Source organism: Erinaceus europaeus, chromosome 17, assembly GCF_950295315.1.
Source record: "Erinaceus europaeus chromosome 17, mEriEur2.1, whole genome shotgun sequence".
Taxonomy (NCBI): domain Eukaryota; kingdom Metazoa; phylum Chordata; class Mammalia; order Eulipotyphla; family Erinaceidae; genus Erinaceus; species Erinaceus europaeus.
In genome coordinates, this window is record NC_080178.1 from 1,742,547 (window position 1) to 1,757,546 (window position 15,000).

The 15,000-nt window shown below is 61.6% G+C and overlaps 1 protein-coding gene across 4 annotated transcripts in view; it reads left to right on the forward strand.

The window, feature by feature from the left end:
- The window catches only part of LOC103109703 (SH3 and multiple ankyrin repeat domains protein 2-like), a 53,871-nt gene that overhangs the window by 31,896 nt on the left and 6,975 nt on the right, over positions 1 to 15,000 (forward strand). For 3 of the 4 annotated variants that reach the window (XM_060177278.1, XM_060177279.1, XM_060177280.1), the window contains exons 4-9: positions 3,616 to 3,687; positions 5,114 to 5,222; positions 6,066 to 6,217; positions 7,241 to 7,408; positions 11,481 to 11,597; positions 14,501 to 14,578. In XM_060177278.1, coding sequence (XP_060033261.1) covers positions 3,616 to 3,687; positions 5,114 to 5,222; positions 6,066 to 6,217; positions 7,241 to 7,408; positions 11,481 to 11,597; positions 14,501 to 14,578 — 696 coding nt within the window. The remainder of the gene's footprint in view (positions 1 to 3,615; positions 3,688 to 5,113; positions 5,223 to 6,065; positions 6,218 to 7,240; positions 7,409 to 11,480; positions 11,598 to 14,500; positions 14,579 to 15,000) is intronic. The other variant, XM_060177281.1, reaches the window with a different exon arrangement.

The window sequence follows — 15,000 nt, forward strand, 5'->3', positions numbered from 1 at the left end:
CTCCACCTCCCACCTGCAAGGGCAACTTCACAAGCAGTGAAGCAAGGCAGCGGGTGTCTCTGCCACTCCCTGTATCCCCCCCTCTCTGTCAGCTTCTCTCCGTCCTGGCAAATAAAATGGGGGGACCAGCGGGAGGGGTGGGTGGGTGGCTGGCACCAAGCCCCAGCAATGACCCTGAGGTCAGTAAGGAAAGAAAAGAGAAAGAAAGACAAGAGTTGGAAAGATCTCCTGGGGCAGGAAGACAGCACGGGGGTTCTGTAAACACTCTCCTGCCCGAGGCTCTGAGGTCCCAGGTTCAAACCCCAACACCAGCATCAGGCAGAGCTGAGTATGGCCCTGGCGATAACAACCACCACCCCAACAAAAACAACAACAATAAATAAATAAGGCTAGGAAGATAGCACAAGGGTTCTGCAAAAGTCTCTCTTGCTTGAGGCTCTGAGGTCCCAGGTTCAGTCCCCAACACCGGCATCAGCCAGAGCTGAGCTGAGCTCTGAGGATAATAATAGCAACAGCCGCAATAAGAAGGCTTGGAATTCTGCGACCTTCTCTCCTGCCCGAGACTCCAAGGCTCAGGTTCCGTCCCTGGCACCGTAGAGTCCGGGCTGGCACTCCATCTTGTTTCTCTGAACACGGATCCAGATGCCACCCTCCCGCCCCATCTCCCAGGGATGAGGGGACACAGCTCACACCTCTCCAGGCACGGGGCCCTGGGTTCCAGCCCCAGCGCCATCTGGGAGCACTTTGGGCGCCAGGGGCAGCTCCAGGAATGGGGTGGGGCGAGGGGCTTTCTGCCTCCCAGTCTTCCCCTCCTGTCTCAGAAGGAGAGCGGCCAGCCTCTGGGCAGGCACTCAGCAGAGGCATGGCACAGGCCCAAGGCCCGGCTCCACCCCTGCCCCCAAGGAGGTCGGAGACATTCAGAAGGTTGGGGTGGGGGGGCTGGTGGCCCGGCAGGTGGGTGGTTGGTGGAGCCAGGGCGTGGGACCCCTGCCAGGCAGTGTGTGTGTTTGGGGGGGTTGGTACTCTCTGACTCTCACAAAATAATTTGAGGGAAAGTGTTGGGGACCCTCAGTCTGCCCCCCAACTTTGCTGGCAGCTGTGAGCTGTTGTATAGTTTTCTGACTGCCGTGTGTTTAAAAAACAAAAATCTTATGGCCCGGGCGGTGGCACTGGGCTCTCAGGCATGAGGTCCTGAATTCAGTCCCCGGCAGCACATGGACTAGAGTGATGTCTGGTTCTCTCTCTCGGCCTAGCTTCTTCATGAATAAACAAAATATTTAAAATAAAAATAAATAATAATTTTCCTTTTAAAATAGATCGATTTATTACTGGATAGAGACAAAGAGAAATTGAGGGAAGGAAGGGGAGACAGGGAGAGACAGAGAGACCCCTGCAACCCTGCTCTCATGAAGCTTCCCCCCTGCAGGTAGGGACTGGGGGCTCGAACCCGGGTCCTTGCTCGGACCGTCTGTCCCCTGTGCTTTCAGGCTGTGGGTTCGGCCAGTCTGTCTGTCCTGCCTGCCGTGGACACTGGGTGACAGCGGGAGGCTGTGGCCATAGTGACGGGCCCACAGGGTCTGGGCTCCCCCCAGGTCAGAGCCAGGGGCTCAGGCTGAGGGCGGCCCGAGGCGGGGGTCTCCGGGGAGGGGTCAGCCATGCGCGGAGCCTCTTGGGGGCCCCTTCACCCCCGGCGGCCGGGTCCCAACGCGGCGGGCCGGAGGCTGCTGCCAGTGGGTTTCTCTCTCCTCAGACACAGAGAGACAGAGGGCATAAGGCTGCCCCGTGCGGTGCTGGGGCTCGAACTCAGGTCCTCACGCCTGGCGGTGTGAGTGTGTGCGGCCTGCGGTGGCCCCTGGCTTCGGCTCCCTCTGTCTCCTCACACCTGCCAGGTGGCCTTTGTCACTTCTGAGGCCGCCAGGGGAGCGGGAGGGGGGACAGGGTCCCAGAGGGGGGGGACAGGTGGCCCCTGGGGGAGAGGCGCCCCCGACTGAGATGGGAACTCGCCCCCCACCACCACATGGCGTCCCTGGGGCTGAGCCCTCACCCCCCCACCTCCCCCCACCTGGGGCCCTTGGGCCTGAGCCCCCACCCCCTACCCCACCCCCCGCCTGGCACCCCTGGGGCTGAGCCCAACCAGGAGTTTCGGTCTCACAGCCCCAAGAATGTGCCCTTGTCCCGGCTGTTTTGTTTGGACTCCAGGGGCCCAAACCGGATTAGAGCCTGAGTTTCGGGATGAGCTCACCCACCACCGCAGCCCTTCTTCATGGGGGAGGATGGGGGGGGTGCAGTCCGGGTCGGGGGCCGGCAGCCTGGGGTCTCGCCGGGAGAGGAGACACAGTGTCGCACGGGTTCCCTGGGGAGGCTGCATTTTCAGGACCTGGTGGGGGGGGGGACAGCCGTGCCCACTCTGGGTGCAGCCCTGTGGGGACAGGGTCACAGCTGCGGGAGCCGTGGCCTCGGGTGCGAGGAGATGCCAGGCCCCATTTGTTTATTTTGCTGGGGGATCGGGCCATGCTCTAGAGAGGGAGAGAGGTGGGCAGAGAGGAGAGACAGCCTCACCGTCCACGGAGCTGTCCTCAGCTGTGCAAGGTGCTCCCGTGTGGCGCCAGGGGGCCGAACCCAGGGCCGTGAGCTGGGTGACCTGCGTGCTCTATCCAGACCCTTGACACATATGTTCTTAAAACATTTATTTATGGGCAGGGTAGACAGCATAATGATTGTGCAAAATGACTGTCATGCCTGAGGCGTCTAAGTCTCAGGTTCAGTCCCCAGCGCCACCATAAGGCAGAGCTGAGCAGGGCTCTGGTTAAAAACAAAACAAACAAAAGCCCTGTATAGTCACAGGGTTAAAAAAAAAAAAAAGGAAATTTAAAAAAGATTTATTTATAGGGGGCAGGTGGCGCACCTGGCTGAACGCACAGGTTACAGTGCACAAGGACCCGGGTTCAAGGCCCTGGTCCCCACCTGCAGGGGGGAAGCTTTACGAGCGGTGGAGCAGGGCTGCAGGGGTCTCTCTCCCTCTCTGTCTCCCCCTCCCCCCTCAGTTTCTCTCTGTCTCTAGCCAATAATCAATACATAGATTAGTTCATTTAAAGATCTGTTTCTCACACAGGAAAGAGTTTCATGGAAGGCAGAGAAGGGGGTGTCTCCTCCACCTGCCTTGGGTTCTGGTGTTCTTTCTTTTCTTATTATTTACTGGATAGAGGCAGGGGGAGATAGAGATGGACAGAGAGACACCTGCAGCCCTGCTCCACCGCTCATGAAGCTCCCCCCCCCGCAGGTGGGGAGCGGGGGCTTGAACCCGTGTCCGTGAGCAGGGTGACATGTGAATTTAACCAGGTCTTCCTTGTTTCTTTTCTGAACTTTGAAAATCCCTCTCCTTGCTGATCGACGAAAGAGAGGAGGGGGTGGGAGGGAGCCAGGCGTCACTTGGCCTCACTGCGGCGCTGAGGACCGAACCCAGGGCCTCGGGCATGTGTGTCCTGCACCCACCACCCAGCCACCTCCCCGCCACCCAGCCCGAGGGGCTGCGGCTGCCGGCACCGGCTGTGTGTGGGGAGACGGGGTGCGGGGACCCCCAGATGCTGACCCCTTCTCCCTCTGTCCCCCATCCAGTTTCGCTACAAGAGGCGGGTTTACAAGCAGAGCCACCTGGACAAGAAACAGCTGGCTAGACTAAACACCAAGGTAGGGGTGGGGCGCAGGGCCAGGCGGGGGGGGGGGGTCAGCGGCAGCCCCCCAGCTCACCATCCGCACCCCGTGCCCACTGACAGGGTGAGAGCTTCCAGGAGCAGCCTGCCTTTATTATTGTTGTTGTTACTGGTATTATCATTATTATTATTAATGACGGACACAGAGAGCCCTGCTCAGCTCTGGCTGACGGTGCTGGGGATTGAACCTGGGACCTCAGAGCCTCAGGCAGGAGAGTCTTTGCAGAGCCCCTGTGCCGTCTCCCTGGCCCACAACCTGCTTTTCCAAAGGTTCATTTTAGCGAGAATGTGTATTTATTTATTTCGTTCTTGTTTTCTTTGCTTTTTTTTTAATTAGTGATTTGATACCGATTTATAAAATTATGAGACAATAGGGCTCTAATTCCACTCCGATCCCCCCACCCGAGCTCCGTGTCCCCATCCCCTCCACTGGAAACTGCAGTGCTTCTCCCCAACTCACAGATAGGGGCTGACTATTATTTCTTTTATTTTAATATCTTTATTTATTTATTTACTACACAGAGGCAGCCAGAAGTTGAGAGGGAAGGAGATGATAGAAACGTAGAGAGACAGAGAGACCCCTGCATCCCTGCTTCACCGCTTGCAAAGCTTTCCCCCTGCAGGTGGGGACCAGGGGCTTGAACCTGGGTCCTTGTGCCCTGTAACATGTGCTCTCAACCAGGTGGGCCACCACCAGCTCCCCCCCCCCCCGACTATTATTTCCGTGACTGTCTAGATTTCTATTTCTCTGCCCATTTTTTCCTATGGCCCTGCTTTGTCTTCCTCTCTAAGTCACACCTACACTTTTTACTCCGTCCGAGTGTCCCCCTTTTTTCCCTCTTCTCTCTCCGGGTCCTGATGGAAGTGGAGTTCAGAGCCCTCTGGGCATCTTCCCTTGACATTTCTCCCGCTCTGGGAGCCTGGACCCAAATTCTTTATGGGGAGCAGAAGGTGGAGGTCTGGTTTTTGAAATTGCTATATTTTTTCTCTTTTGTTTTGACAAGACAGAGAGAAGTTGAGAAGGGAGAGGGAGAAAGAGACAGACAGACAGACAGACAGACAGAGAGAGACAGAGCCCCCGCAGCCCTGCTTCACCCCTTGTGAAGCTTTCCCCCCTGAAGCAGGTGGGGACCCGTGGCCGGCGAGGGAGACAGGAGTCGTGGTGCTAAGGAACGGAGCTGGGGGACGTCTGTCAGGCTGCTGCTGTTTTGGGGGGGGTCAGAGAGCACAGCCCCCCGGCAGGTGTAGCCTGGAGCCCGCAGGTTTTCCAGAGGAGGGGTCCCCGAGGCTCGGCGAGGACACAGCCCGACTCCATGCAGGAGCTGGGGTCCCAGCGAGCCTGGGGTGCCCCCTGCCATGCCAGAGCGCACCCCAGAACCCCCCGCCCCGGGCCCTCCCTCTAGGGTGACCTGAGGAGGTGCATGGAGCTGGTGCAGCGCTGGGCAGTGGACAGGGTCGCCAAGATGCTGGAGCGCGGCCTGGACCCCAACTTCCATGACCTGGACACTGGAGGTAGGTGGTGGGCCGGGGGCCTTGCCAGCTGCCGCCCCCCTTAGCATCTAGAAGCCTGATTCCACTTCCTTCCACTCATGGAAAACCAGGGGGTTAAGCACACATAGTGCTAACCGCAAGGACCCGCACAAGGGTGCGGGTTCAAGCCCCCGCTCCCCACCTGCAGGGGAGAAGCTTCATGAGCAGTGAAGCAGGGCTGCAGGCGTCTCTGTCTCTCTCCCTCTCTCTCTCTCCCCTTCTCTCTGTCCTGCCCAATAAATAAATAATAAAATAAAAAAACAGCCACCAGGATTGTGTATTTGTAGCGCCAGCACCGAGCCCCAGTGACTACCCTGGAGGCAAATAATAATAGTAATAAACCAGTGAGCATGCCAGCCCCGGACTGTGCCAGCCGCCCCACCAAACACCAGGACCTCTCTAAATAAGGGGGGGCGGCAGACTCAGACCCCACCGGGTCCCCCTCCCCCGTGTCCATCCCTCAGGTTCACCCACAGGGGGACAAAGTGGGCTCTGGGGGCCGGCCTTCGCGGAGGCTTTGGGGGTCGCGGTGGCCGGGGGCCGGGGGGCAGAACATTGGGGAGTTCCCTGCAGAGCCGCAGCCCTGAAACGTCAGCGTTTGTGAGCCATGGTTGACTCACTGACCCCAAGGCCTCTTGAAGCAATAGAGACGGAGGGAGGCGGGCGGTAGCACGGCGGGTTCAGCACACGTGGCGCAGAGCCTGGACCCCACGCAGGGCCTGCGCGTCGCCCACTGAGCGGGCGTGCACTCCGTGCTGTCTCTCTCCCGGTCTCTCGTCTCTCTCTGGGGAAGCCCACAGCCCCCTCGGCCCCCCTCCCCCGCAGAGACGCCGCTGACCCTGGCCGCGCAGCTGGACCAGCCGGCCGAGATGCTCAAGGCCCTGAGGAATGGCGGTGCCCACCTGGACTTCCGTGCCCGCGACGGGATGACAGCCCTGCACCGCGCCGCCCGCGCCCGCAACCCCGCCGCCCTGAAGGTGCGCCCCCATGCCTGAGCTTCCCCCGGTGCCGTGGTTCCCCCATGCGGTGCCAGGGCTCAAGCCTCTGCCTGGAGCGTGGTGAGGCCCGTGCCCTGCCCGGTGAGCTCGCCTTCTGGTCCTCAGAGTCTTCTGGTCTTGTGGGTGAGCTCTACGCAGTGTCGTGTCCGTCACGTTGTCCTGAGGTGACGGGGCCTCACCCTGTCCGTGTTGCTGGGAGCGACAGACAGACAGACAGGGAGCAGGGCATTTGTGCCATTATTTGCCAGGCCAGGAGCTGACCCAGGGCTTCCTCCCCACCTTGAATATAAAAAAAAAATGGGGGGTGGGTGGGTGGTGTTCTTGGTTAAGTGCTCACATCACAGTCGCAAGGACCCGGGTTTGAGCCCCTGGTCCCCACCTGCAGGGGGGAGGCTTCCCGAGTGGTGAAGCAGGGCTGCAGGTGTCTCTCTGTCTCCCTCCCTCTCTGTCTCCCCATCCCCTCTCACGTTCTCTTTGTTTGTGTCCTAAATAACAAAATAAACAGATTTTTTAAATAATGAATTTTAATTGTATTATTTTATTATTTGTATTTATTTTATGCTGGGCTGGAGAGTAAACCCAGGACCTCACACCCAGTCTGGCTTTTAGTCAACATTTTTGAGAGAGAGAGAGAGAGAGTAGAGAGAGAGAGAGAGGGAGAGAGAGGTGCCACAGCACTGTTCTGACATCCATGGAGCTTCCCCCATGCCTGTAGGGTGCTCCCATGTGGTGTTGGGGTTTGAACCCAGGGCCTCAAGCACGGCAGGCCAGCTGTTCCCTGCACCAGTGACTGTAGGCAGCAGAGTGTTCTGGGGAAGCGGGTGGTGGGTGGGTGATCTGTCCTCTCTGTCAGCGGGGAGGCCGTCTTCCCCAAGGGGGCGTCCTCCTGAGTCCCTGCCCGATGGCAGAGCAGAACCTGCCGTCCCCGGAGCCCGCCGGGATGGTTCCCCTTGCCGGGTCCTCCCTCACGCTGCTCCCTGACCCCCCGCCCCGTGTCCGCAGACCCTCCTGGAGCTGGGCGCCTCCCCGGACTACAAGGACAGCTGCGGGCTGACGCCCCTGTACCACACGGCCGTCGTGGGGGGTGACCCTCAGTGCTGCGAGCTGCTGCTGCGTGACTGGGCCGTCGTGGGCTGCCGGGACGACAACGGCTGGACTGAGCTGCACCAGGTGGGGCCGGCCGCCGGGTCAGACAGGACCCCCGAGGGTCAGCTGGGACCCCAGAGGGCCAGCCAGGGGCGCCAGGATCAGGGACCCCCAGAGGGTCAGCCAGGGACCCCCCAGAGGTCAGCCAGGGATCCCCCAGAGGGTCAGCCAGGGATTCCCCAGAGGTCATCCAGGGACCCCCCCCAGAGGGTCAGCCCAGGGACCCCCCAGAGGGTCAGCCAGGGACCCCCAGAGGGTCAGCCAGGGACCACCAGAGGGTCAGCCAGGGACACCCCCAGAGGTCATCAAGGGATCCCCCCAGAGGGTCAACCAGGGACCCCCCCCAGAGGGTCAGCCAGGGATCTCCCAGAGGTCATCCAGGGACCCCCCAGAGGGTCAGCCAGGGACCCCCCAGAGGGTCAGCCAGGGACCACCAGAGGGTCAGCCAGGGACGCCCCCAGAGGTCATCAAGGGATCCCCCCAGAGGATCAACCAGGGACCCCCCCAGAGGGTCAGCCAGGGATCTCCCAGAGGTCATCCAGGGACCCCCAGAGGGTCAGCCAGGGACCCCCAGAGGGTCCAGAGGGTCATCCAGAGACCCCCAGAGGGTCAGCCAGGGACCCCCAGAGGGTCAGCCAGACACCCGCAGAGGGTCAGCCAGGGACCCCCAGAGGGTCAGCCAGACACCCCCAGAGGTCAGCCAGGGACACCCAGAGGATCAGCCAGGGACACCCAGAGGTCAGCCAGGGACACCCCCAGAGGACAGCCAGGGACCCCCCCCCAGAGGGTCAGCCAGGGTCTCCCACCAGAGGGTCAGCCGGGTCACCCTGAGGTCAGCTGGGGACCCCCAGAGGGTCAGCCAGGGACCCCCCCAGAGGGTCAGCCAGGGACCCCCAGAGGGTCAGCCAAGGACCCCCCAGAGGGTCAGCCAGGGACCCCCCCAGAGGGTCAGCCAGGGACCCCCCAGAGGGTCAGCCAGGGACCCCCCCAGAGGTCAGCCAGGGACCCCCCCAGAGGGTCAGCCAGGGACCCCCCCAGAGGGTCAGCCAGGGACCCCCCAGAGGGTCAGCCAGGGACCCCTCAGAGGTCAGCCAGGGACCCCCAGAGGTCAGCCAGGGATCCGCCAGAGGTCAGCCAGGGACCCCCCCAGAGGTCAGCCAGGGACCCCCCCAGAGGTCAGCCAGGGACCCCCCCAGAGGTCAGCCAGGGACCCCCCCAGAGGGTCTGCCAGGGACCCCCAGAGGGTCAGCCAGGGACCACCAGAGGGTCAGCCAGGGACGCCCCCAGAGGTCATCAAGGGATCCCCCCAGAGGGTCAACCAGGGACCCCCCCCAGAGGGTCAGCCAGGGATCTTCCAGAGGTCATCCAGGGACCCCCAGAGGGTCAGCCAGGGACCCCCCAGAGTGTCAGCCAGGGACCCCCCAGAGGGTCCAGAGGGTCATCCAGGGACCCCCAGAGGGTCATCCAGGGACCCACCCAGAGGGTCAGCCAAGGACCCCCACAGAGGGTCATCCAGGGACCCCCCAGAGAGTCAGCCAGGGACCCCCCCAGAGGTCAGCCAGGGATCCCCCCAGAGGTCATCCAGGGACCCCCCCAGAGGGTCAGCCAGGGACCCCCCAGAGGGTCAGCCAGGGACCCCCCAGAGGTCAGCCAGGGACCCCCAGAGGTCAGCCAGGGACCCCCCAGAGGGTCAGCCAGGGACCCCCACAGAGGGTCAGCCAGGGACCCCCCCAGATGGTCAGCCGGGTCACCCCAGAGGTCAGCCAGGGACCCCCCAGAGGTCAGCCAGGGACCCCCAGAGGTCAGCCAGGGACCCCCCACAGGTCAGCCAGGGACCCCCCAGAGGTCAGCCAGGGACCCCCAGAGGTCAGCCATGGACCCCCCAGAGGTCAGCCAGGGACCCCCAGAGGTCAGCCAGGGACCCCCAGAGGTCAGCCAGGGATCCCCCAGAGGGTCAGCCAGACACCCCCAGAGGGTCAGCCCGGGACGCCCAGTAGGTCAGCCAGGGACCCCCAGAGGGTCAGCCAGGGACCCCCCAGAGGTCAGCCAGGGACCCCTCCCAGAGGGAACAGCCACAGGACAGGGGACAGTTTTCTACCACTTCCTGCTGGGACCCAGGGCCGGGGCTGCAGGAGACGCGTCCTGCGTGGCACAGGCTGCTCCAGGAGCCTGGGGTCCCCACACCCGGGAGGGCCCCTTCTGTGGACCCCGTGTGCTGCGTGGTCACCGCTGGCCAGCAGGTGGCAGCCAAGGGCTTGCAGGAGCCCAGCCTCCGGAGCCCAGCTCAGCGGGGGGGGGGGGGGGGTATGGGGGGGGCACCCCTCAGCAAGGGGACGCAGGGCAGGGAGGAGGCGGGACCCCCTGTCCCAGGCGAGTGCTGGGTGCCCCAGGGCTGCCCAGATTCCCAGGAACCACAGCCCCCCCTCTCCCACAGAAAAGGGCAGGTGGGGACCAGTGTCCCTGCTGCAGGGGGTGGTGTGCCCCTGCCTCGGTGTCCCTCCCCGCGGACGCGCCCAGCGGCTCTGCAGCTGCCTGTCCATCCCCACGTCCTGGGGAAGCCGTGAGCATCTCTGACCACTGGCTGTGACTACCACCCCCGCCTCTGACCTGGGGCGGGCTGGCCACCCAGAGCCAGGTCGGAGAGCCCCCCGGAGCTCGGTGCACCCCAGATTGGCAGAGGGGCCGCGCCTCAGACCCCGGTCAGTGGAGAGACGGGCCCTGGGCTTCTCTGGACAGATGGGGGGTACGACCCCGTCCCGGGGTGACCAGACCCCCATCCTCGGGCCCCGTGGTCGCCCCAGCACTCACTGCCCAGGATGGTGGGGGGTCGAGGACTGGGGGGCCATCTTGCCTGAGCACCGTCTGTCCACTTGAAGCTGGTGCCTCTCGCCTGGCCGGACGGCAGCCCCCCCTCACTCCTGAGACCCCCCCCACACCTAGACTCTCAGGCCCCTTCCCCACATGTCTGCGGCACAGAGCTCAGGAGGCTCTGCTGAGAGGAGAACGTTCTAGAGGAAAGAGTCGTACGTGAGAGGTCAAGCAGGCCTGCAGCTGTCTGTCTTTTGCTCCTTCTCTCTCTCTTCCCTCCCTGCTCACTTTCTCTCTGTCCTGTCCAGTTTTAAAAAGTAAAAAACAAAAAAAAATGGCCTCCAGGAGCAGTGGATTCATAGTGCCTGCACCAAGCCCCAGCGATAACCCTGGAGGCAGAAAAAGAAAGGGAAAGAAAAGGAAAGGGCCGAGTGGTGGCGCACCTGGTTAAGCACTCACATTACGGTGCGCAAGGACCCGGGTTCAAGCCCCCGGTCCCCACCTGCAGGGGGAAAGCTTTGCGAGTGGTGCAGCAGGGCTGCAGGCGTCTCTCCCTCTCCCTCTCTCTCTCCCTTCCCTCTCGAGTTCTGGCTGTCTCTATCCAATAAATAAATTATTAAAATAATAATAAATAATAAATAATTAAAAGAAAAAGGAGTCGGGTGGCAGCGCAGCGGGTTCAGCGCAGGTGGCGCAAAGCGCAGGGACCGGCGTAAGGATCCCGGTTCGAGCCCCCGGCTCCCCACCTGCAGGGGAGTCGCTTCGCAGGCGGTGAAGCAGGTCTGCAGGTGTCTGTCTTTCTCTCCTCCTCTCTGTCTTCCCCTCCTCTCTCCATGTCTCTCTGTCCAGTCCAACAACAACGATGACATCAGTAACAATGACAGTAATAACTACAACAATAAATACAACAAGGGCAACAAAGGGAAAATAAATAAAATTAAGAAAAGAAACGAAAATCGAAGGAAGGAGGCAGGCAACTCCTTGCCTGAGCTCAGGGCAGTGGACCCCAAATCCAGTGGATCCCTGACGCCCCGTGGTCCCCCAGGGCTCAGGAAGGGAGCGCTGGCTGCGGTCGCCCCTCCTGGGAGTGGGCTGCACTCCCAAGTGACAAGAGAGCCGTTCCCCTTTGCCCGGAGGACGCTGGGGGGCCACAGGGGCTGCACTGGGTTCAGCAGGTGGGGGCAAGGCATCCTGGTGTCCTCTGACTCGCCCTCCGGCCCCGAAACCCTGCACCGGGTCCCCGGGGGCGGGCCGTTCCTGGCTGCCGCTCACCGGGCCGCTGCCCCAGGCCTGCAGGTACGGACACGTGCAGCAACTGGAGCATCTGCTGTTCTACGGGGCCGACATGGGTGCCCAGAATGCCTCGGGGAACACGGCCCTGCACATCTGTGCCCTCTACAACCAGGTGAGCGAGGGCAGAGCTGTAGCTGGGGCATGGGTCTGAGACAGTGATGGTGGTGGTGGTGGTGGTGGTGGTGGTGGTGGTGGGTGGTGGTGGTGGTGGTGATGATGGTGATGATGGTGGTGGTGATGATGGTGGTGGTGATGATGATGGTGATGGTGATGATGGTGGTGGTGGTGATGGTGGTGATGGTGGTGGTGGTGGTGGTGATGGTGGTGATGGTGATGATGGTGGTGGTGGTGATGGTGGTGGTGATGGTGGTGATGGTGATGATGGTGGTGATGGTGGTGATGGTGGTGGTGGTGATGGTGGTGATGGTGGTGGTGATGGTGATATTAGTGTGATGGTGATGGTGGTGGTGATGTGGTGATGGTGATGGTGGTGGTGATGATGGTGGTGATATTAGTGTGATGGTGGTGATGGTAGTGGTGGTAATGCTGTGTGGTGGTGGTGATGGTGGTGATGGTGATGGTGGTGGTGGTGATGATGGTGGTGATGGTGATGATGGTGGTGGTGGTGATGGTGGTGGTGATGGTGGTGGTGATGATGGTGGTGGTGGTGATGGTGGTGGTGATGGTGGTGGTGATGGTGATGGTGGTGGTGATGGTGGTGATGATGGTGGTGGTGGTGATGGTGGTGATGGTGGTGGTGATGGTGGTGGTGATGGTGGTGGTGATGGTGGTGATGGTGGTGGTGATGGTGGTGATGGTGGTGGTGATGGTGGTGATGGTGGTGGTGGTGGTGGTGGTGGTGATGGTGGTGATGGTGATGGTGGTGATGGTAGTGATGGTAGTGGTGGTGGTGGTGATGGTGATATTAGTGTGATGGTGATGGTGGTGGTGATGCGGTGATGGTGATGGTGGTGGTGATGGTGATGATGGTGGTGATGGTGGTGATATTAGTGATGGTGGTGATGGTAGTGGTGGTAATGCTGTGTGGTGGTGGTGATGGTGGTGGTGGTGATGGTGGTGGTGGTGATGATGGTGGTGATGGTGATGATGGTGGTAGTGGTGGTGGTGATGGTGATGGTGGTGGTGATGGTGGTGATGGTGGTGGTGATGGTGATGGTGGTGATGGTGATGATGGTGGTGATGGTGGTAGTGGTGGTGATGATGGTGGTGATATTAGTATGGTGGTGGTGATGGTGATGGTGGTGGTGATGATGGTGGTGATGGTGATGATATTAGTGTGATGGTGGTGGTGGTGATGCTGGTGGTGGTGGTGGTGATGCTGGTGGTGGTGGTGGTGATGCTGGTGGTGATGGTGGTGATGGTGGTGGTGGTATTAGTGTAATGGTGGTGGTAATAGTGGTGATGCTGGTGGTGGTGGTGGTGGTGATGGTGGTAATGGTTGTGGTGGTGGTGGTGATGGTGGTGGTGGTATTAGTGTGATGGTGGTGATGGTAGTGGTGGTAATGCTGTATGGTGGTGATGTGATGATGCTGGTGGTGATGGTGCTGGTGGTGCTGGTGGAGGAGGTGGAGACATTGGTGATGACTGCAGTGGTTCCGTATTCATCCCACTAGTGATGACAGTGGCTGCAGCATCGGTGATGGTGGTGCCTGCTGGCGCTGGCGGTCTTCACTGGGGCCCCTGCCACACCCCAGCCCCAGCCCCTCCGCTAACCACCAAGCTCCCTGCTCTGGGGCTGAGGCGGCTGTCAGTACCAGGCTTAGAGCCCGGCGAGGTGGTTAACGGGAGCTTTGATGGCAAGCAGCACCCTGTCCCGGCCGCTCTCGGCCTCTGGCTGCGTCCCAGAGCCCGGGGGGAGCCTGCGGCCTGGCTTGCTTTTCCTGCTTCCTTACTGAGGAGGGAGGGCTCCAAACACCAGAGGGCACCAGGTCAGGCCGATTGACCTGCCCCCGGAGTGGCCTCTGTGCCAGGCAGCTCCACTCGGTGCTGGCAGTTTGGGGCCCTTCCCTAAGGGACCCCCCGAGTGAGCAGTGGGGCTGAGGGTCTTTGTGGATGAAGCTGTCAGGGCCTGTTAAGCTCCCACATCACCATGCCTGTGGGGCCAGGGTTCGAGCCCCGGCTCCCCACCTGCAGGGGGAAAACATCACAGGTGCTGAAGCAGGGCTGCAGGGGTCTCTCTTGCTCTCTCTCTCTCTCTCCCTTTTCCCTCCCAATTTCTGTCTCTAGCCAAAGCAAGAAAAATATCACAGATCACAGAAAACAAAGCCACACGGACAGCCTCGCGGCTCTGCCCCCGGGAGTCCTCCGTGGACTCGCCACCCCGTGTGGCCGGCTGGGGCTCGGTCCAGAGCCGGTCAGCTGGTGGGGGGTTGGTGACGGAGGCAGGGGGTCTGCAGTGGTGCTGCAGGCGCTCACCACAGGGGCCGGGAGACGGCTCTCCTGGGAGAGTGCACCACTGTCCGTGCTCCAGGACCTGGGTTCGAGTCCTCGGTCCCCACGCGGGAACACCGTGCACGGGGGAATCTTCAGAGCAGTCGGGCCAGCGTTGGGGGTCTCTCCGCCTCTCTGTCTCCTCTCTGTCTGGGCATCTGCTCAGCCCGGTGTGCCACCGCACGGCCCCCTGCGCCTCTTCCCAAAGTTTATTTATTGGCTGCAGACAGAGGCATCGAGAGGGAAGGGGGAGGTTGAGAGGGAGAGAGACAGAGACACCCTTTACCTGGGAAGAGCGTGGGTGGGGTGTCGGTGGTGAGGACGGCGACTAAGTGGCGCTTCCAATGACAGGACGGGCTTCCAACCCCAGACTCCCCCTCCAGGCCGTGTCTGTCTGTCTGTCTCTCCCCCTCTCTCCGTTTCTCTCTGTCTCTGTCCAGTAAGAGGAATATGTTCCAGACTGTGAGAGACAGAGATTCGAGCCCAGCTGAGGGCACCCCTCTCACCCCGTCTCCCCCGCAGGACAGCTGAGGGCACCCCTCTCACCGCCCGTCTCCCCCGCAGGACAGCTGTGCCCGGGTGCTGCTCTTCCGTGGAGGGGACAAGGACCTCAAGAACTACAACAGCCAGACGCCCTTCCAGGTGCGGGGCTTCCACCGCAGGGGCTGGGGGCTGTCCGGGCCCCTCGGCACCTCTCCTGGCCGCCTGTGTCACCCCCAGACCCCCAAGCCGGGACCCATTCGGGGCTTCTGCGTGGGGTGACACCGGGGTGGCCGTGAAGTCATAAGACCAGAATGGACAGACTGCTTCTGCTGCCTTCTGAAGGGCGGGCTGACTGTCCTGAGGGGGGGCTCTGACCGTCCTGTGAGGAGGGGGCTCTGACCGTCCTGAGGGGGGTCTCTGACCGTCCTGTGGGGGGGGGCCTCTGACCGTCCTGTGAGGAGGGGGCTCTGACTGTCCTGTGAGGAGGGGGCTCTGACCGTCCTGTGAGGAGGGGCCTCTGATCATCCTGTGAGGAGGAGTCTCTGACCATCCTGTGAGGGGGGGCCTCTGACCGTCCTGTG